Genomic DNA, 22480 nt, shown 5'->3' with positions numbered 1-22480 from the left:
AATATATGGCATCTTGACAACTGATCTGAAGGATACTCTAGCCGTCTTCTTTTCTGACTCAGAGAAATGAGAAAACAAGAATCTGACTGACCTCTTGGAGCGTGGATGATGGGACTGTGATGCAAACCACCAATAGACAAAGATGACAGTCTGGAAGGTATTGGTCGTTCAGCAAGTGCACCAGATGACACAGACAGGGAAAATAAACCCGCAACCATTATCAGGGGAAATTGTCTGCCTTGGATCAGGCTTGTCTAAAGAGATGGGGTCAAACCCGTTGAGCTGCAATCTTACTTGGTATACTTAGTAACTCAGAAGTGGCAGCACCATAGATGTCTTTCCCAGCTATTTGAATGTGGAAAGGAAACGGTTGACTCTTCTCAGTCTGCCTACCATCCCCCAGATCCAAAGAGATATTTCAGAAAATAATATTAACAGACCAAATATAGTTTTGGTAATTCACAGCACTATAATTTTAAAATGAGATAGAACGCATGCCATACTAAGATTACATGGTTCTCACTATTTGTGATACTTGCAAGTGAAGATCTAAAAAGTTTGGTATCCAGCTTATTGATTTGCATCCATCCACACAAAACTCCAAATCTTCCAATATATGGAAAATTTATAGTATAAGAGCATGTGTATAATGTTAATAGTGAATGGATTTTTTCTAGAAGAAATGTAAACCATGAAAACATGAATGGAACATACACACACAAGTGCATTTTTTTTCAAGGGCACTGTATTTTAATGATGGATATAGCACTGAACAGAACAGAATGGAGAAACAGCATTCATGTAGCTGACCCCATATAGTTGGGACAAAGCTTAGATGATAATGACCAAATCATCTCCATTCTAGCCAAACCAATCAATCCAGCAGTATAGTAATAATGGATCAACTCCTGAACAAACATTACATAACACTAAGCCAAATGTGCATTTAAAGTTCTCAACCTGCTAATTGGAATCGCAGTTTGAACAACAATGCTTAAATATGAAGGTAAGAGTTTTCGTATAAAAATGTGGTTTTAAACTTCCAGAGAAATTTAGTCATTTCCATTGAATTGTTTTTGTTTTGGTGGGACTCCATGATGCCCCAATATGGATACTGACATGGGATGATTCAGGAAACAGGCATATGGTTCTCCATTTTCCTAAAACCTCATACAAGGATATGGGTATAGGTCCATAACCCATATAAGATACTCATATCATGCTTTTGTATCTAGCTTCTGAAGGTTTCATATTTCTAAGACTTATGTCTTGCTAAATTTAATTATTTTTCTAACATAGAGAGATTTAATTATATAATTAATTTGTTAAGGCATACCATTTTACATATTTAATAAGTGCTAATTCTGAAGAGTACATCTAGAAGTGTCCATGTGGTACCAGGTCTTGTATCAAGTATGTGCCATGTCAACCAAAAACTTTCAGGCCAACTAATCAATCCAACTTTTAGGCCAAACTTTGGTACATATGCTTCCTTTCTAACAAGAATGTTACATTTAAGCATAAACAAATACATAACTTTGATTAAAAACAATGAATAAGGACATTGTGTTTGCTCAGTATATTTAACAAGTTGGAGGATGCGGCCATTTCCCTAGATCAACAGGATGAGGTGATCTAAGACATTAGATCCTTAAGGAAAGTTCCCCATTGGATCCTACCTTATGCTTCTATCTCAGAAGGTAGCAGATATGATGGAGGTTCAACATCTCCTGCTTCCTGCTGGCTCCTCCTAGGGCAGGGCTCATGGTGCCATGGGGGCATTCATATTCCTGATTGGTGTTCAATGTGTCAAGAGCCTGAAGAATCCTTTGACATCCCTTCTGGTAGTTTGAGGCTACGACCGATATTTGGTGTCATTTATGTTCTATTTCCAAATATTGTGCACTTGCCTCCCTCTCAGTTAGGACCCTGTTTCAGTCTTGGCCTTAGGTTCCTCCGGGATCTAGCTTGGCCAGCCAGTCTTTGGAGTGTGGAACCTTTTGAGCATCTTTCCTTACTGGTCTCAAGGCCTTTTGAGCATCTTTCTGTAGATGAGGGGTAACTGTAGCATGAATACAAGACAAGGGTGACACCAAATTGCAGGAGCTTTAATGGTGGTTTGACACAAATTAAAAGGAACCAGAAGGATGAAGTAAGAAAAAAGTAAGGAAAGGAAAAATGATGAGCAAAGTCTCACTGCTAGAGCGAATTGTTAGTTAATATTGAATCATGTGATTCAATCAGTGGATGCTTCTCTTTCTTCTTATTTAACCCAAATTCTTGATTCTCTCTCTTTCTCTATTCCCTCTTCTTGTTCTCTCTCTGCTTGCAAATCAGATAGATTTCTTCATTCCAGCAGTTGATCCACCCTTCTAAGGTGCATTTTCCCATCTGGAAATTGAAGGAGACACTCAAGTAGAAATAGGACGGATTAGAGGGGAGTTTTTGGTTGCATCCCTACGCAATTAGATAGGCTAGATCATTGACATCCAGGCTGAGTACCATATTCATATAGGTCAAAAGATCAGAAAATTCCTTAGCCAAATGCTTGGCTAGAGAGGGGGTGGATAGGAATGAATTGTATCGGGATCCTGTCCATGGGGACAGATGCCAATTGTATTGTACATATTGGTGTTATAGCTTGTTAGGAGTTGCTGGCTGCTCTTAGACTAATCTAACCAATATTATCTATCCTATCACTCTATAATGACTGTAAACTACTGATTTTGTTGTTTGTAACTTCTGCATCAGAGCTGACTATATAAGTGACCATCTTAGGATGCGATGGTCATTAAACTAATCTAACCATTTACCAGAACAGAAACTAATACAACTTCAAAAATGCCAACTTTCCAAAATGAACCAGCTTCCCAGAGAAAAAGGAAAAACGCGTATAACAATTCAAAGAGAAATAATCCATAGTTAAACGAACCAACCACATTCCACACTATGGCATTGAAACGATGACTGAAATGAACCAGTCCGAAAGGGGAAATATATTCATCAAAGAAACGAAGATCACAAGAGAAAAGAAAGAGAAGAACATACCAGGGCCTTCATCGCTGGAGGCCGGTCTGATTTTCTTTTTCATCTTCTGTTTTTGGGAAACAGAAGGAAGAGCCTAGCGGTGCCATTGCCATTTTGTCACGGGGGTAGTTCTACAGCGGAAGAAACCCGTGCGGCGTCCAGGCGAAAATGACGGGCATGTCCCTAACGTAAGCCTGCCAAGCGTAGGCAAGGCTAAGCCTGCTTTGAACCGTAACAATTTGCCACCTCTCTCGACTCTCGAATTGCAGTGGATACCCGATTGCTCGTGTACCCACCTACCCGTAATACCCCGGCCCTTATTACAAGGATCATCTCTATTCTCTATAGTCTACTTCCATAAAAGTATGAAAAATTTTCCCATCAGTATCTTGTACTTTGGCTCGAGTTTTGAATTTTAAAATGCAATAATTCAGTATCTGAACTTTTAAAATGTAACAATCTAGTATATGAACTTTCAAAATATGATAATTCAGTACTTGTCGTTAATCAGTCCATTAATCACTGTTAAGTGGCATTTGAAAAATAAAAAATGTCCTTCGAATGCCATCGAATTCTCTTCATCAACCATCCAAATGTTGACAAAAAACTGAACAACCCCAAATTTTAGCCTCTTCTATTCAAAAAAGTTGGTAACTATTTAAAAGAATCTATATAAATAAATTGGCAATATATTTGAAAAACTAATAGAACAACCTTAAAACATTTACAAGTGTATTTCATTATTCCAATAAAAAACATTGCATTTTAAACAATTAAAATTTATAAAAAAAAATATCTAAAATTATAAAGGAAAAACAAATCTATGAGGCTCAGTTTGGAAGGAGTACAAGTATAAATATGTAGAGTGCAAAACCTTGTGTTTTATATTATTTTATATTTATATATATACCGTACATATTTGTATATGTATTTGTACTCCTTCCAAATTGAACCTAAAGAATACAAATACAAATATATACAGTACAAATTTTATATTTTGTATTACTAAATCTGTATTTACACTGTACATATTTATATTTATATTTTTCCTAAACTAAGGCGAAAACAAAATCTTCAAAATTTAAAACCTTATAACTAGTGGCAAGTTAGGAGGGAGGGTACCGACCAACCTAGTGATCCTATGTCCCTAGATCTAGATCCATCCAGATACAATTCTTTTAATCTTTGGTAACTAGGAACAGTATTACTTGCCAGTTAGCAAAAAGAGTTTAATATTGAAGCCATATTGCGTGCCTTAAATATGGTGGGGGCCAAACGAGACCATGTTTCAACCCTTTACGGAGCAAAATTTCAAACTCTTAGCCTGTCATTTCGAGGCTTTATCTCAAACACGTAGATAACCCTCTCACTGAAAAAAAAAAAATGAAAAAAACAAATTCTGGCTTTTGAATCATGTTGCTTCCTAACTCGAGTTAGTTCATATCTTTTAATAATGAATCAAATCTAAATCTAATTTTGGTTTCGCAATTCAATGGTTACATAATTACATTGGATTAGGTCTTATTCTTCTCCATAAGGTGGGTTTTTTAATAATAAGTTATTCGAACCTTCAAATCAAATTAATTAAAGCCTCACCTAAATGTTTCGAGACCCATCCGATGGTGGGTCTCAAATAAAATATTTACACATTAATTTGGTGACAACATTAATTAGTATATATTTTATATATTCAAAATGCAATTGTTCATGTTAGCTTGTTCTCTCTTAACACCCACCCGTACATGGCTAACACCTCTCTTCTAGTGTACACAGTTCTCTCTCTTCGACATGGCTAACCCCTTTGTTTAGAAAGGGCCGCCGAGAGGTATTTCATTATTGTTATTGTATGGATAATTAAGGTGTTTTTGGAAGATCTGACAAGTAGAAGTTATAATGAGATTTTTCATTAAAATTTTGGAAGTTCAAAGATCATTTGGTTGGAACTGTTCTTCATAAGTTTAAACCAAACTTTTTCGTAAGAAGATGGGAAGGCAAAAAAGTGCAAAAGTCACTGTATGAAAGCCCTCCCAAAAGAGGCACTTAGTTCCACCAAACAGTTCGTTTAAAACGTCGGTATGATTTTCTAATTGAAACACATTTGGTTATTAAACGGAATCTTTTATTGAAACCTTTTAAATCTCTCACAGATGAATAGAAAGGAATTCTACTATTATAATCCCATTATAAAAAGTACTGTCGTTACACTATTTAAAATATAAAATAAATAAAAATAATAATAAAGAAATTTCTTAAAACAAAGAAAAAGAAAACCAAGGTGAGTAGCCTATAGCCCACCACTCTACTCTATTGTTTGAAAGCTATGTGCATATGACAGGTTATCCCACACTGTTCTTTAATTATTTGTCTCTTTGGTTAAAAGAACATTAATTGCAATCAGTACTCTTTTATACCCCACTTCCAAATAGCCAAACTTTTCTCCCTCAAACTATGGATCGTATTGCCACTGAGATGCTGGCTGTCAACTATATATAAACTTTTATCGTTTGTTGTATTGAACTGGTAATCTGAGTTTACTAGATTATTTAAGAAAAATGGCTCGACTACTGTTAGCTAGGGATGGAATGGATGGACCGGACCCCAACCTTATGACCTCCTGCCCAAGAACCACAATCAGATGTGAAGGCTTAGGACTGAAACCTTGGGTGTGTAGGTTTTGGTTGACCTGAATGCTAATGACCAACATATAACGATGACGCCCAGCATCACTCTATGTCTGTGGCCTATGGGTCTACCCTAAAATGCACCAATCCCAATATATAAACGTCCATATTTGTCCTACTGTTTTAGACCTTTAGTAGGCGGCTCTGGAAAGATTTTGGTTGTCTACCCATATTCAACAGCTTGTGCTAGCTGTCCACAGAGCACTTACATAGTTAATAAGTGTCCTTAGACTCACTAATGCATATATTCATAGTGAAATCAAAAAAATAAATAAAATAGTCACACCCATATGACATAAAATCACGAATTGCCTGTGACCCCTTGAATGAAGAGAACAACCTGTTCTTCACGGGAGAGATTGTATATGTTTCGCATAGATGTCTGCAGATATGATATGTGGGTTGAAATTATGTTTTTTGAGAAAATGGTGTTTTTTTTTTTTTTTTTGAAAATGTTGTTATTAGGTAGAATGTTTTCTGGAGCAATAGTAATGTTTTCTGTTTGGTACCAATATTTTATGAAACATTTGCAGTACTGGCACCTATTATCCAGTGCCACATTATGTCCTTTCGTTGCCACTTCATGTCCTCGTTAGCAACAACTAGCTACAACTCCATGAAATGCCAAATTTAACGTTGTTCCAACCCACACCTTCTCAATTTTCAAGGTGTGGCTTAGAACATTGTTTTTTATGAGAAAATGATTCCAAACAAATACGCATTTCTTGGAGCACCGTTTTTTTCCTACTTAGCGCTGATGTGTCGTCATTTTCTGGAACAACGGCATCAATGCCAAATATACACATAAATATCCAACTAGTAATTCTTGTACATCCATTTTTTCTTTCCTCTCTTAATATAAAAATTTTATAAAAGAAAAGCACCTGTAACAAATAATCTTACATGAACACCTTTCTCTCCAAAAGTAGATCGAATCCTTAAAAACATCTTTTTCTTTTTCATACTAAAAAAATTAACCCTAGATACAAAAGAAACCTTTCATATATAAAAAACCTTCTTTTAACTTACAAGAGGACCATATCCACTATTAGATTATAGTCAGAAAAAATAAGACCAACTTAGCAAATGTCAACATGGGCCACTGTTGACAAGAATTAAATTATGGTGTTTGAATCCTTTTACAAGAAAACCTCAAGACTCGGCCAATTATGTCCTGCCACATCATTCTGATAAAAATAATGTCATGTGCCTGAATTACTCTCATCTTTAATAATGGAATGCATATCTAATCACATTTTTAATACTAATAATTTAAAATTTAAAGTAAAATATTAACAAAAGCATCACTTTGTTTATATCAGCATCTAATTTCTTCTGATTTTTGATAATTTTCCGTCGAGCTTATCAGTTATATCCAATTTTTATATGTTTATATTCTTCTTTTCTTGGCTCATAATGTATTTTAATTTGGATGGTCGTTCCATATGCAAGCTCGATCGCCTTTAATATATACTATGTTGCCAATCTTTTATGCATAGTGGGGCTATAAAATACAAACAAAAAGGATACTTGAGTCTTGGTTTCAGCATGGATGCATGCATTGAGCCTGATACATTCTCGGTTTTCAGACTTGCAGGAATTCTGGAGAAGTATTTAAATGGAAGAATTAGGGGACGTTTTACAAATTGAATTGTTTTCTTTTTTTTTTTTGCCGGTTTTATAAAAAAATAAAACTATCTAGTTTGAAAATAGATCGTTTTTAAAAATACAAAAATATGTTATTGATTGTATATCTGTTTTCTGTTTTCAAAACTGAAACTAAAAATATGTTTAGTTATTTAATGACATGTTAATCATATAATCTCTACACTATTAAAATTTGTTTTTGTTTTAAAAACTATTATTTTGATGATTCTAAAAATATGTTTTGTTTTCTTGTTTTTCTTTTTCTTTAAAAACAAAAATAGAGTTCAAATACATGATTTTGTTTTTTGCTGATGTGGAAATTTCAAAAAAAAAAAAAAAACAAATGAAAACAAAACATTGAATATTGTAGAACACTCAATGGAACCTATATTCTCTCGGCAAACCCATCTATTATTCCATCTAACAATAAGGGGGAATAGTGTGGTCCATCCACACTCTTAGTCTAAGGCTGCATTTGGCATTCCTATTTTAAGATTTATCTCCTTTTTGCTGTACAGGGAGACCTTAGTTGCACATGTCATTCATCTAATGATATTAATTAACCCTACAAAGTTTTATTTTTATTTTAAATGTTTTTTCAATTAGCTAATGATCCTGGAGTATTATTTTATTTTATAATATGATAACTAATTTAATTATTACATTTTTTCTAATAACTAATTTAGTGGAATTTTGTTTATTTGAAAGAGAGCCAATTTGATCAGTATAACCCTTTCTGACAGTGATAAGGGTGAATGCGCGCAGTGAGTATTAACTTACTAACGGACAAAACCTTCAGCTTGAAACATAGACCTAGACTGTGACACCCACAACTTGCCACCCGTACCATATTTTAATGATATATTGGAATCCTATGTTGGGTAGGTCCCCAGTACTTAGAAGATTAAGCTCGGCCTGTTTGGTTTGTGGGAATAGGGGTCTGGAATCAAAATCAAAATGGGTTATTTCAATTTCAAATGTTTGATTGGATAAAATTAGAATCTCATTCTCATTCTTACTGGAATGGCATTCCTTCATTTGAGGGAATAGTTATTTTTTGTCCATCTTTTGGGAATGAAATCCCATTTTTGCTGACTCCTATTTTTATTTCTATTTCTATCTGAACTAAACAGACTATGGAAATAGACTATTCTGATTTTACTTTCAAAAGATTTTGATTCGAATCCTAATTCTAACTGCAAACCAAACGGGCCCTTAATTATTTTAAAAATTCAGTATCATCTAAGCCTTTACTCCAATTATATGGGGTGGATTACATGAATGCTGTTGCCATTTCTTACTATTTCAAGCTGGCATTTGATGGATGCTATATCAAAATATAGGGATGATGCATGAATTGATGATGATACCGTATGGCCAACTCATGAAATGTTATCATATAATGCCACGTGGCATCTATTATTTAATAGTTCATGTTGTTGGAAAATGCCCTCATAGGGGGGACATAGGGTAGTAGTTCTTACATTTCTCCCAATTGAAATCAGCCCCCACAAGCGATCGCCCCTTTACGTCCCACGGCACATCCCTGCTGTGTATTGGACAGATTTGAACGCCATTTCTCCTATAGGAGACGCCGAGACCACTTTAATATATAAGACTCTAGGAATACTTGTTTGCTTTCTGCTTTTTTTTTTTTTTCTTTGCAGTTGTTTAGGATGTCTGTTTTCAACAACAACAACAAATAATAATAATAATAATTTAAAATTGTCATGAAGGGATTTTCATTTTATTTTTGTTATAGTTGATATGATTTAAAAGAGGGCGAAAGCGAAACAGGGATAATGTTCTTAGAAAGAAGAAAATGGTTATAAACATACATATACTTTTACTATACAAAGCCATACTTGCGTGGTTTCACATCAAACAACCCGTCAAAACTTCTTGCCTCTTGCAGGTGCGAAATGCTTCGGGCAATGAGTGGCTGAAACTAAAGTTAAGTTGATTAATATGCCTTTAGATATTTTATTATTTAATTATTTTATCTATATAAGAGGACAAGGTAATAAGTCGCATTCATTTTAGATTGAGTAGGTTAGAAAAGATGAAAGGGATGCACCTGGAGTATTACGTGATGGGAGTGTTGGAATATAATTTTTTAGCGCAAGAAGTTAAGCAGGGCCCAATATGAAATCAAATCAAAAAAGAGTTGGGACCATTAAGAGGACAGATTTTTTAGGTGGGATTCAGTGTGTTGGCCTAGCAGGGTTTAATAAAAAGGCTAACTAAAGCAAGTGATTTATCACTTAATTTTCAAGTACACCTTCTTATATATAGATATCAAATTGGAAAGAAAATCACAAATTGGAACTTGTCACTAAATGATAAATTGATAAAATTTTAATTATAATTTGGTAGATCCCATTTAAAAGGCAATTAGGATTTGATATGGGCTTAATTGATCGAATATGGAAGGAAATAAGGGTGGTTAATTGGCTGAATGATATGTGGGCCCAACCCCTTTGCCAAATGGCACTTGATTCCAAGTGTTGTGATTTTAATCAAACCAACTTACCTTAATAAGGTATGTTAGGGATCGGTAAATTGATTACCAAATCATCAAGATTGGTGGGTTTCATGTCAATCAACCTTAAATTATGTGGGTCCCATGTCAATCAATCTTAAATTATGGCCAAATAAATGGCAAGCATTGGAATTCAAATTAATTTGAATTTATTGGGTGGACTATAAATCAAAGAGTAGAAGGAAAAGGCTCTCCTTGGGCTGTCCCCTTTTGGAGCTCCCATTTGACTTCTCCTTCAACTTCTCATTAGAAACATTTCTTACAAGAAGAAGAAGAAGAAGAAGAAAAGAAGAAGAAACGGGCTGCATCAAGATCAAGGGAAGAAAATTCAAAATTTCGGCTCCTCAACTATCGAAGCTTTGAAACCGTTACAGCTCCGTACAACGTCGGCAAAAGGATTCGTCCTTTGAGTTGTTGCAACCAAAAGCTCCATCAAATCACTACAACCAAAAAAAAAAAAAGAAAATTCTCCTATCTTGGGCGTATACAATTGATCGTTGCAAGTTTTTTCTACAATTACAAGTTGTCAAGCTTTTTGGATTGTATCTGTAACAAGCTACAAGTACAAATTTGGGTTGTGTTCGTGACAAGAGAATTAGAGGGTTTCCTTTGCTAGGAAAAAAAAGAATTTGTATCCCACTTAAATATTTGAAAAAAAAAATTCTTTGAATTTGTTCACATTTTTTTCGTGCTCCAAATTTAGCACAAAATTTGTGTCGACAGGGAGAATGACACTCAAGCATAAGATATTATATAGTGGTTTGTAAACTTGTAATTTATAAGGCTTACCATGTTGCATAAAGTTGGGGAAAGATAAGGAAACCTATACAAGGTTTTTCTATCATTTCCTTTCTTTTTCTATTTTTTCCTTCAAATGAACCAAATAAAATATATGAGATAGATGAATAGAAAAACTAAGCATACGTTTAGTTCGCAGGAATAGGATCCAAAACTGGATTCTAACTGTTTGGTTGGGTGGAATTGAAATCCAATTCCCATTCTGAACAGGATAATGACCATTCTCGACCTTTTTTTATATATTTTTATTTGATGATGTTGAGAAGGAGAAAGTTGGTCAATATCCCATTGACTAAGAATCTCATTTTTTTTTTCAGATTTATGTGGGGACTAGGGAAAATTTATTTTCCTGGGTACCACTTATCCGGGTAAGTAATACCCATCTCCTAAGTAGATAAATAAATTTTTTATCTAAGAAAAAAGTTGGCAACACTTAAATGGAACAAAAATGCCCCTTTTAATAATAAATTTTTATGACTAAAATGACCATTATCTTATTTATATGAAAAATAAAATATAGATAAATACATTTACCTCGATAAGCATTTCTCAAGAAAAATCTATATAACTTACCGAAAAGTGAACATGGCCTAAGATCCCCTAAGCTATATATCCCAATCACAATAAGTAAATTACTGAGAACAGGGTAATATTACAAATTGATGAAATGTTTATTTGTGATTGGGGTGTATGGCCGCCCATACACAAACATGTCGTATTTCGGAGATCCGAAGTCATTAATTTCAGGCACTTTAGCGGAAACCAAACGGGCCGTGACGTGAGGGACACACAACGTCGTTACTCATTGGTCGTTACCGAGGATCATGTCCACCCCAAACAGTCAAGTCGGAATTGAATTGGGGAAGCACGAGGCAAAAATGTGTTATTTTTTCATCTTCCCAAGATTCTCTGAAAAAAAAGAAGACAATTATTTGGGTCAAACCGACATATGATCACATCTGGTCCACCCATTTGTCAAAAGTTGCAGGAAATGTGAACTAATAACAGCTGTGGCTTATTGCTGAATTTGCCCTAAAGTTCATGTTAAGGGTGTTTTTTCTATCTCAAAAAATGGAAACTTATATTAGTAGGTAGATGGTTTGAAATTGAGCTCGATAAAATAAAATTGTAGTATGAGTATGATGGTGCCATCACTAGTTGTTAGGGGTGAAACTTGGACAGGTCCAATCCAAACCCTGACCGATTCAATTGGTTCTTGGGGTTGGGTTTGGGTCAAAAGTCCAAACCTAACGCACTCGAGTCTGATTCGATTATGTATATATATGTATATTTGTATGCATACATGTATATATGCATATTTTTTTAATAAACCATACATGTATACTTACATGCATACATATATACATATATGTATATCAATTTTTAGTATGAAATGATTGACCAATCTTAACCTAACTTGGGGCTTGAACCTAACCCGAATGCATCGAATTTTAGTTTAGGCCAACCCGAATGCCCACCCAACTTGCATCCCTACTAGTTGTCATCCTTTGAATTACTAAATGCCCACCCAACTTGCAGTTCGACTCCCCCCTCCCCCCAAGACAACCCTTTCCAAAAGTTGTATCGCAGTTCCATTCAACCAGTGAGAAGAATACCGGTGGTGGACTGGTGGCTCCATTTCCCACTCTTGGTCCAACCTCCATAGCAATGTGAGAGGATAGCTTCATTGATTTGTTCTATGTTTCTCCCTCCCCCCGTCCCCCTCTCAATTCGCACTTGGTAAAAGTTGCATGTCTAAATTATACCAATAGCTGTAAAACTCTCATTCAATCAGTAAGAAGAACACTGGCGGTGGACTGGTGCTTCTTTCTACATTCTAATAGTGCAAACTTTATGCACAGGGTGGGAAAATGTCGGGGATTCCCCGTACCCTACAGGGTCGGAGATGGGGTTGAATCCTTGTCCCTATACCAGGGACAGGAAGGGGGTGCCCCGACCCATAACCAACCCCATTGCCATTCCTATGAGCCAACCATAGCTTGATTGGCCTTGTAAAACACATGATGATAAGCTATGCCTCTCGAATATATCCTTCAACTCCAAGCACTCATCAATTCTTCAATCTCCATGGCGTGTCGAGCACTTATAGCAGGCAGGGCACTAATTAGATTCAAAGGAACTTTAAAATAACATACTAATAGCAACTAATGGTATATGTTGATCCATGTATATCTTAGTTAGTGTGGGTAATAACCCCTATTTAGATATGAAAAATTTTTATATGGTAATGAAAATTTTTAAATTTGATTACAATGCCCCCACTCAAATAAGAAAATAAAGGGCCAATTTATTTATTTATTTTTATTATAACAAGTCAAATAATAATACCCATACAATCCTGGGACCTACTTAAAACCTAAAACTGAAATAATAATAAGTGAAGTGGCTCCTATACCCTCCCTAAAAACTAAAGGGATCATTTGAACCATATTCTCTTTTCCAAGTTTAGGGTTGGAGGCTTGGAGTATATTGTTGGACCATAAAGTAGGAAATCAGGAAATAATGCAGGTAGAGTCCTTAGTTTCTATCTTTGTTCATTCTAAAATTCTTGAAGGGCAAAACACATTTGAGGAGATCTCTCTATTGGGGTTTTACAAATTTTTTTTTCGTTTTTAGATCCCTATATACTTAAGAATATCAGAAAAGTATAGGAAAAAAGCGATCCATTTGAATCTTCTCTCTTTTTTCTTTATTTTATAATACCAACTTTGTTTGCTAGCAAACCTTCAAACTAGAGACGTGTATTCTATTATCTTAGATTTACATTTTTTTAATCCCAACTTTGTTAGCTAGCAATGATTCAAACTAGAAAATTATACTTGCCTACTGAGTTATCTTGGACTTGCATTTTTTCAATCCCAACATTTTTTTTTTTTCATTTTTTAATCCTTTATAGGTTTTAGCATTTCAAGGTATATAGGCACTAATTTTGATACTATATCTAAGTTATTTGTCATGAATCCATGTACAAATTATACAAGAAGTTATTTTCTGTTTTATCAAACAAAAAAAAAATGAAAGATGTCTATCATAAATTTTCATTGAAAATTTTCATTTGTTTGTTTTATTATTGGCTTTGTCTTTTCCAAATTAAATAATTTACCTTTACAAATTACAATTCTTATTTCGTTAATCACCTTTATTTATTTCCCTAGATCAGAATTTGTTGGGAATAATATTATTCTTATAAATCCTTATTTGTTACAAGTTTTTTCATATGATTGTACTTGTCTTTTGTTGTATTTATTTAATAATTTTCTCTATTTTTTATATTTCTGAATATATTATTATTATTATTATTATTATTATTATTATTATTATTATTATTATTATTATTATTATTATTATTATGTATTAAAAAGATATATAAAATTACAACTACTACTATGTAATGGTGCTAATGGAAGAATGTTGATCCAACCTGCAGTAAAGACCTTAGGCTGTAATGGTTTGTTCAGTTGTTGGGAGATTTGTTGGAAGGCTTGTTTGGCATCCCAACAACAATTTTAGATTTCGTCTGTTGAGGGAGTGTTATTTGGATGGGATCGGTTGGGTTTTTCTTGTCAAAATTTGGATGATAACTCGGGGCAACCCAATCTACAAAGCCCTAGCTTAATCCATAGGCTTTATGTGGATTGGATCCCATACCTGAATTTTAGAAAGGATGCCGGCCGGGTGACCATCTTAAGCTCATAGGTCAATTGGTGGCTAGTCGTTTTCAACCTCAAATTGATGGAATTCGTTAGTATCATAACATCCATTACATGAAAACAAACCATTGATTGCCATCACATCAATTCAACCCTCTCTCTCTTTCTCTCTCTCTCTCTCTCTAAAGGTCACGTGATGAGCTGAAATGGTCGATTTTAACTGTATATTTATCAAATAGGGAGGACAATGCAACACGGATCTAAAAATATACAAATACCAGAAATGTTGCAGTTGTAATATGCTATAAGGTTGGTGTGTGTGAGAATTTGATCCGGCCTCCTCACAGATTGAATACAAGGAAATATTTCCTACTACCACCTCAATAACATCTATGATGCAAAAAAATATGGCATCTGAAGAGTTTTGATTGACTTGACTATCACGTTTATATTCCAACTGATTGGTCAGAAAATTTTTTGGATATCATATCTTTTCGGTATCATAGTCACCAAACGATCCGACTGGCAACTGGCAAGATTGTTAAGAGATCTAGACGCGTCGTCGAATGGGTCCCACTTGTGAGGGTTGCATACGCCTCACCCTGATCGCGAAGATCGATTGAGAAGCGGATTTGGGATAATGGGACCCACTTTTCAATCCCCGACGCCGGCTGTGAGTTGGTTATGAACGAAATATGAAGCCCCCTTTCCTTTCCCTTCCTTGACTCTGTTGGTCTCAGCAATAAATGACCCACAACAGGCTTTCATCTAACCTCCATAAATTTTAACACCAAATACAATTTAAAAATGAAATGGGTCCATCACTGAGCGAAACGCTACAAATCCATTACACCCAGGATCTACCATTCCCATAATAAAATCTGCCGATTTTTAAAAGTGTATTAACCCATCACAGATCGAATACATTACAGCCATTTTACCACTGAGGGTGAGGGAAACAGCAGAGCAGTCATCTATCTCAACTATTTCTGTCTCAAAGTGAAAGGAGCAAGGACCCATCTCTGCAAATCCACGTTTCTGTTTTATGGAATGAGGTCAGCTATGCTTGGTTTTCTGTACTTAATTTCTGCTTTTGTCCTTCACTGATGGCTGCAAGAAAATTCCTCCTTTCCATTGAGTCATTTCACCACTATTCAGGAGTTTCTGAAGACTGCTCATCATATCGCTCCATGGTTTTCTGATTTCTAGCTTAATTGGGCGGTTTTGTGTTACTTCAGGTGCGTTTTCAGCTCTGGGTTTCATGTAACTTGAGTAGAAATGCTGACTTGTCTTGACTCTTGAATACAGATGACATACTACCTGTAGTATTTCTATCATTTTCATTAGGCACAAGTTCCTTCTTTTCAATTTGTCAGTTACGCGTCTCTATCTCTAGGCCTGTAAATTGGGGTTAGAGTCTTGAAGAGTACAGAAGATTTGATTTCAAAAGCTGAAAATTTTATCCATGGTCTCTTTTTCTTTCTCCTTCAATTTGTTTTCTTCTGGTCTTTTGGGGGTGTGATGTTATGTTCTTTAGAGGTGCTCAATTTTCTTCTTCAGCCCCCTGCGCTTTTTGATTGATCTATCCCCTGTATAATTCCTGTTATAGCTATGGAAACTCGGGTTTGCATCTATTGTCTTGGGCCCCTGTTTCTATTCTTTTCTCTTTTATCTGGGACCTCCAACGCCAGCCTGCAGAGTGTTGGCCAAATGAGTCTGGGTTCTCAAGGGTCTCAGATGAATTTTATCGACAACGGTGGATGGTTTCTTGTGTCCAACAACTCGAATTTTGCTTTCGGCTTCACACCTACGGCCGATCCTAGTCTGTTTTTGCTGGTTATCCAACACATGGGCAGTGGAACAGTAGTCTGGACTGCCAACCGAGGCTCACCAGTTAGAAATTCTGATATGTTCGTGTTTGGTGTCGACGGGAATGCGCATTTGGAAAGTGGGGGAAGCACGGTCTGGTCTACAGATACCGCCGATAAAGGTGTTACTGCTATGGAGTTGCAGAATTCAGGCAACTTGGTTTTGCTTGGGAAAGATGGTAACCCTCTTTGGAGTAGTTTTAGCCATCCCACGAATACACTATTATCTGGTCAGGATTTCCTTGAAGGAATGAAACTCATAAGCGACCCTAGCAGCTCCAGTAACTTGAGCTATTATCTCGAAATTAGCTCGGGAGATTTGATTCTCTATGCGGGTTTCCGAACTCCACAACCTTATTGGTCTCTCACAAAGGACAGGCGAGCAACCATCAACAAAAATGGTGGAGAAGTCAGTTCGGCATCTTTGAATTCCAATTCATGGAAGTTCTATGATCAAAACAAGATCCTTCTCTCTCAATTTATCTTCTCATCAATCGATGCCAATCCAAACAGCACCTCGGCTGCAGTTCTAAATAGCTATGGGACAATATCATTTTACTTTCTTCAGGACGGAGGTCCAAGCCCTTCAACGACAAAGATACCTCAGGATTTGTGCAGCACACCTGAGCCTTGTAATCCTTATTACGTCTGTTCCAACGACAACAATTGCCAGTGCCCTGCTGTTCTTAGCTCTCGTGGTTGCAAGCTTGGGAATTTCTCTTCATGTGATGTCTCAAAGGATTTGGTGGAACTTGTAAACGTTGGGGATAGACTCAACTATTTTGCTCTTCAGTTTGTTTCCCCCATCTCCAAATCTGATCTAGAAGGTTGCAAAGCTGCATGCCTTAAAAATTGCTCCTGTCTTGCTTTGTTCTTTGATACTAGTTCTAGGAATTGTTTTTTGTTTGACCAGATAGGTAGTTTGCAAGCATCTGATCAGAGCTTCAGTGGATACATTTCTTTCATCAAAGCTCCAAGTAATGGAAACCAGGGGCCAAACCCCGCTGGGGATGGAAGCAGTGGCAGCCATAAACACTTGCAAATTGTTGTGGCCATTGCTGTTGCAACAGTGGTAATTATAGTTGGCCTACTATATCTGGGAATCCAATACATCCGGAAAAAGAAGACATTACCACAGGCTACCCAAGAGTCGGAGGAGGAGGATAATTTCCTGGAGAGTTTATCAGGGATGCCGATCCGCTTCAGTTACCAGGATCTTCAAACGGCTACCAATAATTTCTCTGTGAAACTTGGTCATGGTGGGTTTGGCTCAGTCTACCAAGGGATGCTACAAGATGGGACTCGATTAGCAGTGAAGAAACTGGAGGGCATTGGTCAGGGGAAGAAAGAGTTCCGAGCTGAAGTTAGCATCATAGGCAGCATCCACCATGTCCATTTGGTCAAGCTCAAGGGCTTTTGTGCTGAGGGGACCCACCGGCTTCTTGCCTATGAATACATGGCAAAAGGTTCTCTGGATAGATGGATTTTCAAGAACAATAGAGGTGAACATGTATTGGATTGGGAAACAAGGTTCAATATAGCTCTAGCGACGGCAAAAGGATTGGCTTACCTCCATGAGGATTGTGATGCAAAGATTGTTCATTGTGACATAAAGCCTGAAAATGTGCTTATTGATGATAATTTCATAGCAAAGGTCTCTGATTTTGGTTTAGCTAAGCTGATGACCAGGGAACAGAGTCATGTTTTCACGACATTAAGGGGTACCAGGGGTTACCTGGCACCTGAATGGATCACAAACTATGCAATATCAGAGAAGAGTGATGTGTACAGTTATGGAATGGTCTTGCTTGAGATCATTGGGGGAAGGAAAAATTTTGATCCAGCAGAGAATTCAGAGAAAGCCCATTTCCCCTCCTATGCCTTCAAGATGATGGAGGAAGGGAAACTTAAAGAAATTCTTGACTCAAAGCTAACAGCTGAGGAGGAGGATGAGAGAGTTGATATTGCAATTAAGGTTGCCTTGTGGTGTATACAGGAGGATATGCACCAAAGACCGTCCATGACTAAAGTAGTCCAAATGCTTGAAGGTCTCTGTGTTGTACCTCAGCCCCCCACTTCTTCTCAGTTGGGGTCCCGTCTGTACTCAAGTCTGTTCAAGTCAATAAGTGAGGGTACTTCATCAGGACCATCTGATTGCAATAGTGATGCATACCTTTCGGCTGTGAGGCTATCAGGGCCAAGATAACAGAGGTTGTTTACAAAAATAAAAGAAAAAGATAGACAAAAGGTGAAAAAAAAGAGCTGCTTCATCAAAACTCAGATCTTCCAAGAAAGAATTAAACTTAGCTGCAGAGGTTTCATATTTACTTTCATATAGCTAATATTCATTGTGTCATAAAATCCCAAGTTTTGTACTACTAGCCATTACAAAAGATTCATTTCTTGTGGTGGAATCTATTTTATTTCTCATCATTGTCAAATTCCTGCTTGCACTAATCAGTGTCAATGAATATTCCTTTCAGTATAGAAGGCTGCAAATAAAACCATAATGCCTGCCTGTATTGAAATGAGGCCATTACCCAATGTTGGCCCCAGCTATCTGGGGTCTTGGGAGGGGTAGACTGGGTATGGTCCTAACTTTTGGCGTTTTTTCCCACAAAGTAGTCGCCCTCAGACTAGAACCCGTGTTCCCATGCTTGACAGCCCAAGGTTTTACCATTAAACCAAGTAATGGTCCCTACCTGCCTGTATTGCAATCATGTAGAAATTCAGGGGGCAGAGCGCCCTTGCTTGATGCATCCTGTAATGTGTGCATTTTGCATCAAGTGGCCTAACATTCATACTGGTGTCATTATTTTTGGACATAAGAATTGTAAAAAAAGAGATATATCATTTGGTTAAGTTTATTCACCTTTTCTCCAACTTAGAAGACATTATTGCCATGGTATTTCTTAATCTGAGACAGATCTTCTCATTTGTCGGACCTTGTTCATGTTCCACCTTATACATTGGAGAAACAGAAACATTAACTTTTTAAGATTATTTTATGTCAAAACTTGTTGCATTCTCAGTTTTGGCTAATTTCTGAGAACTCTGACAAGAATACAAGGATAAATCAGTTCCATCCAAAGAAAGATTAGATATAGAAAACAAGCAAATAACTAAATTGCAGTTTGGGTGCTTCTTAAAGACCATGAAAAATATATTTTCTCTGACTAAATTGTTCTGGCTTCTGCGTTGTTATTATTTTCTGTTGAATCCTTCTGATTTCCTCTTTAAATTTGGAGCTAGGAAGGTCGGGACTAATAAAGTAATAAATGATTGGCTCACATGGCCACACTTATTCCCGTCAAGGAGTAGGGCCATATGCATCAGCACATTTAAATTATCCAGAACCACCCAAGAACAGAACCTCCTACTAATCCAATTTCCAAGAACAATGCCATCACAACTCCAGCCGTTTCTGCTTGTGCAACAGGTACTGTCTTTGGAGCAAGCATCATGAGGACACTAGTCAGGTAACCATTTGTCAATCCAAGCATGCCAGTCAGAAATATAACTGGGACCTCAGTTCTCAACCACTTGGGTCCATGGAGGCAAGCTGCAAATAGCGGATAGAACAAAATCCTAGCAATGCAAGCCCATGTCGACTTCCCAGTACTCTTTGGAACATAAACTGCAGTCAAGGACTTCCCTACTAAATCTGAAATATTGTACATTGTGATCAACAATATGGGATACCAATCTTGAAGCAACTTGGATTGCACATTTTCAGATATATATCCTGGAAAAATAGAGAGTGTCACAATGTAAATCATAAGAATACCAAATGCCAACCATCGAATTTGTTTCGCAACGTCCCAAAATTTTGGTTGTTCACTGGACTCATTTACAGAACAAAGCCTTCTTGTGGTGCCCTGCAGATTGTCTGGAAAATCAGGAGCCTCAGATCCAGGAGCCACTTTTCTCTTGTGCCGGTGTGTTTGCACAACTGGCAACCTCTCTAAGATGTTACTGCAGACAATACAACCGAGCACAATAAGAGTGCTGACAACAAAATAAAGGTGGGTGCTTGCTCGTAGACCCTGTGGGGTCTTGGGAAGAGATGCCTTTGTTATGATTCTCAAGATGGAAACCAGAACACCTGTACCCAGATGATGAATTTAGTAAGTGCTGAGCCAAGACTTGCACGGAATTAGAGTTTAAACTTGTGAATTGATGTCATCGGTCCAAGATAAAACTTTCCCCAGTGTGCTTATATGCAATTGTAAATACTTTTTATCCCTTCTTTTGGTAGCACTGGCAGTACATTTCACTATTTCAGACTGCAGAAGGAGACAAAACAGGGAAAGTATGGCTCAACCTTGGCTCAGCATAAAGCCAAGAAAGAATTTGGCCCAAGCTTTGAGAACAGCAGTTCTAGTTTTGATAGTTTAAACGTTGTCTTGAAAAATATAAGTATCCTTTTTGGGCATGTAGACTATAATCCCTAGAAGCTAAGATGTGTTTGGACTTTGGATTAAGCAGTAAAAAATGGAAATTAGTTCTGTGCTTTTTTTCAATTTCCACAGGAGAAGGATTTGACAATGACTGCTTCCCCTTAGGATTTCTGAGTCCTTTCAAGAGAGGGATTTAAAAATGACCAGTATCCAGCAAACCCCCCAAAAAAAAGTAAAAGGAGAAGGAAAACATAGAGTTCATCCTTTTAAAATCCAGTCATTCTAGATTCTGCTCCTCTCATTCAATAAACACGGACAGAGGTAAAGAAATATGGCTGGAACCAATTCCATTTCCACCCCAAATTCTATGACATGCAAGCTTAGTTAGTCTGAGCATTCCCTGTGAATGACCAAGTGCAGACTGCAGAGGTCCCACCTCTCATTTGACCCAACCAACAATCTACAAAAGAGTTTCCCTAAACGTTCCTGCTGTGGAACTCAATTCTCAGAGACAGTGACCCGAATATTTGATTGATCTTGAAACTCGGTTTGAGTCTTTTTCTTCAAGGTAAAGAAAGGAAGAGCCTCGACAAAAATGCTCTGTGTCATATGTTTGATGCCTATTATGTAACTTAACCAAATTACCTAATACTCCAGTAAAGCATTTTTGGTTGCTTAGAAGTTATAAATAGAAAACCGAGATGTTCATTTAGCTTCATGCAAAGCTCTACTCTGTTACTTCTTCAATGAGTCATCTTGAGTGTTCTTACTTATCAAGTATCATAATAGTTTGGTTTCAAGTTACTGACCCAGTGAATTTATTAGAAAGCTGTTAATCTTATTTAGGCTTCAAAAACTTCCATTTCTTGCTACCAAGTGAGAAAGGAGCTCAGAAAAACTTATGGTTCTACATACCTGAAGAAGCGGTTCCTGCAAACACTGCCTGCATATACCGTTTGGGCAGCTCTCCGCTGGATCCTATCAAGCTTCCTCCTATCAATCCATCGGCTAAACCACAGACTGCTACTGTTGCAACAGTCGCACCATAGGCTCCATGAGGCCTTTTCTGTGGCCCGTGATTGCAACATGCCTTGTCCATCACAGGAACCAGCATAAGAGAGAGAACAAACATAGAGAATCCCAAGTTCATCCTCAATCTAAAACTTGGCCTCTTGATCCAGCTCCCCCAACTCATCATCAAGACCAGAACTGGCAGTGAAGAAGCCATATAAACCACAGAGAACACCTTGTCAACATGCTTGGATGGATAAAGATAACCAAAGTAATCCACAGCTGTGATTAAAGCATTCCATGGAATCAAATTTCCAGCGCCAAGGAAGAAATGAATGATGTAAGAAATGTTGTAGGTGTCTCTTGGTTCAGTGTGATCGAGAAGACCCTTCTCTCCTTCCATTTCACATGGGTGGGGGCTCTCTAACAGAGTTCACTAATTTATAGACCCAGTGAGATATTGTTAATGGCACAGAGCAATCAAACATCACGTACTAATGATGGTTTAGCACTTGGGTCACTGATTTTTGATAGATTGGAGATTGGAATCGATGGGTCTCCCTCCAGTCTCCACTCTACTGTAGAAAGAAAAATTCTTCCTTGTGGGGACAACACTGTATGAGTGGCCTCAGAAGCAGTACTCTTTCTTTATTCTACTGCCACGCAAGGTTCACCTTATTGGTATTCCCGACTGGAATCTCCCCCAAAACTATAACTTTCAGGTGGTTCATAGTTTGGGATTTCTAGGTTCTCTCTAAAAAATAAAGGTAATGCTAGGTTCCTAAAATGTCCTTGATATTTCTTCCAATTGCAACCAAAGTTGGCAAATGAAGAG

The 22480-nt window shown here is 36.9% G+C and overlaps 2 protein-coding genes across 2 annotated transcripts; one reads left to right on the top strand and one right to left on the bottom strand.

The window, feature by feature from the left end:
- The first annotated feature begins 15281 nt into the window (after positions 1 to 15281).
- Positions 15282 to 18667, top strand: LOC104592453 (G-type lectin S-receptor-like serine/threonine-protein kinase SD2-5). Its single transcript, XM_010251835.3, has 2 exons — positions 15282 to 15421; positions 15525 to 18667. Exon 2 carries the CDS (start codon positions 15978 to 15980, stop codon positions 18438 to 18440), a length of 2463 nt encoding a protein of 820 aa, XP_010250137.1. The 5' UTR covers positions 15282 to 15421; positions 15525 to 15977; the 3' UTR covers positions 18441 to 18667.
- A 440-nt stretch (positions 18668 to 19107) lies between these two features.
- LOC104592452 (equilibrative nucleotide transporter 8-like) lies at positions 19108 to 22226 on the bottom strand. Its single transcript, XM_010251834.3, has 2 exons — positions 21550 to 22226; positions 19108 to 20339 (listed from the first exon to the last, which is right to left on the bottom strand). The coding sequence occupies exons 1-2, from the start codon at positions 22046 to 22048 to the stop codon at positions 19576 to 19578; spliced, it is 1263 nt and encodes a 420-aa protein (XP_010250136.1). The 5' UTR covers positions 22049 to 22226; the 3' UTR covers positions 19108 to 19575.
- Positions 22227 to 22480: the final 254 nt, after the last annotated feature.

The sequence above is a fragment of the Nelumbo nucifera genome, chromosome 8 (genome assembly GCF_055504915.1).
Source record: "Nelumbo nucifera cultivar China Antique chromosome 8, China Antique-T2T, whole genome shotgun sequence".
In the NCBI taxonomy this organism is placed as follows: Eukaryota; Viridiplantae; Streptophyta; class Magnoliopsida; order Proteales; family Nelumbonaceae; genus Nelumbo; species Nelumbo nucifera.
This window is presented reverse-complemented; position numbering and strand designations above follow the sequence as displayed.